The sequence below is a fragment of the Equus quagga genome, chromosome 22, assembly GCF_021613505.1.
Source record: "Equus quagga isolate Etosha38 chromosome 22, UCLA_HA_Equagga_1.0, whole genome shotgun sequence".
Classification (NCBI taxonomy): domain Eukaryota; kingdom Metazoa; phylum Chordata; class Mammalia; order Perissodactyla; family Equidae; genus Equus; species Equus quagga.
Genome location: NC_060288.1, coordinates 38,146,281 through 38,147,581, shown reverse-complemented (window position 1 = coordinate 38,147,581; position 1,301 = coordinate 38,146,281). Strand labels below are relative to the sequence as shown.

The 1,301-nt window shown below is 79.0% G+C and overlaps 1 protein-coding gene across 1 annotated transcript in view; it reads right to left on the bottom strand.

The window, feature by feature from the left end:
- Positions 1-1,036, bottom strand: part of TDRP (testis development related protein) — a 54,886-nt gene extending 53,850 nt beyond the window's left edge. The window contains exon 1 of the mRNA XM_046648455.1: positions 632-1,036. Within this exon, the coding sequence (XP_046504411.1) occupies positions 632-1,036 (405 nt within the window). The remainder of the gene's footprint in view (positions 1-631) is intronic.
- Positions 1,037-1,301: the final 265 nt, after the last annotated feature.

Genomic DNA, 1,301 nt, shown 5'->3' with positions numbered 1-1,301 from the left:
AGCAGCACCCGGCCGCGGCCCAGCTTCCACATGCTGCGGCCCGGCTCGCGTCCGTGCGTCCCCGCGTCCGCGCGCCTCCGCGGCCGGCCGGCGGGCACTCGGCGGCGGCTCCTGCGGACCGGCACGCGGCCAGTGGGGCCGGGCGGGGCCGCCCTCCATACGGCCCCCCCCGGGCCGGCCCCCCTGACCGGGCCCCCGCCCCCAAACCCACCCGGACCCACCTCCGGACCAGACCACCATGCCCCCGCCTCCACCGCCCCGGCCAGCCCCTCCTCCCAGCGAGGTCACCGCCCACCGCAGCGCCCCCGCGACGAGGTCACCGCCCCCTCCCGGCCAGGCCAGGCCCCCTCCGCGCACAGCCTCCGCCCCGGGGGCCTCACCTCCGGACCCTCAAACGCTGGCCCCTCAGCCCGAGCCGGCCCCCGTCACCCCGGGAACCCCTCACCACGGCCCCCCTCACCCCGGGACCCCCTCACCCTGGCCCTCCCCTCACCCCAGGACCCCCTGATACTCGGCCCTTTCTCACCCCTGGTCCCCGGTCGCCCCTCACCCCAGGACCCCCTCACCCCGGGACCCCCTCAGGCCCGGCTCTTTCTCACCCCAGGATCACCTCACCCCGGGACCTCCTTACCCCGGGCCCCGGTCTCCCCCGGCCGACCCCGACCCGGAGCTGACCCCTCACCCCCGGCGGTGGGCGCGGCCATGTCCGCAGGGCTGCGGCGCGGGGGGCGGGGCGGCCTGGGCTCCGGTCACCTTGGCAACCGCTGCCCGCCGCCATGCGCATGCGCACGGCCGTCTGCCCGCGGGGCAGGCTGCGCGTGGTCCGGGTCGCGGTTCCAGCTCGGCTTCCGGCCCCAGAATGACGCGCGGGCGGCTGCCTCTGCAGTCGCTCCGTCCCGGGGGACGTCTGCTGGGCGGCCGCGGAGCGAGGCGGGTCAGAAGGGCTCTCGGCCGCGCCGCCCTCCCTCTGGCCCCCCGGCGGGCCCCGGGCGCTGACCCGAGGGCCGTGGGCAGCGGGCTCCGCAGGCAGGTGCATCCGCGGCCTGGGCTCGGCCGGGCGCCCGGGCGGTGCGCAGACGCCGGGAGGCGAAGGAGGGGAGCTTTGTGGGCGTCCGCCTCGGAGTCTGGGGTCCAGGAGGAGAGCAGGCGGGGGCTGCACCTGCCCCGCCGACGTGGGAGCGGGAGGCCCGCGCGGCCCCGCTGGCCCTCAGTCCTGGCCCCTCCGGTCCGGGGCCGAAGGCTGTCAGCGAGGCCGAGGGCTTCCTGCCCCTGAGCGGCCAGGAAGACGTCCGCGAGGTGTG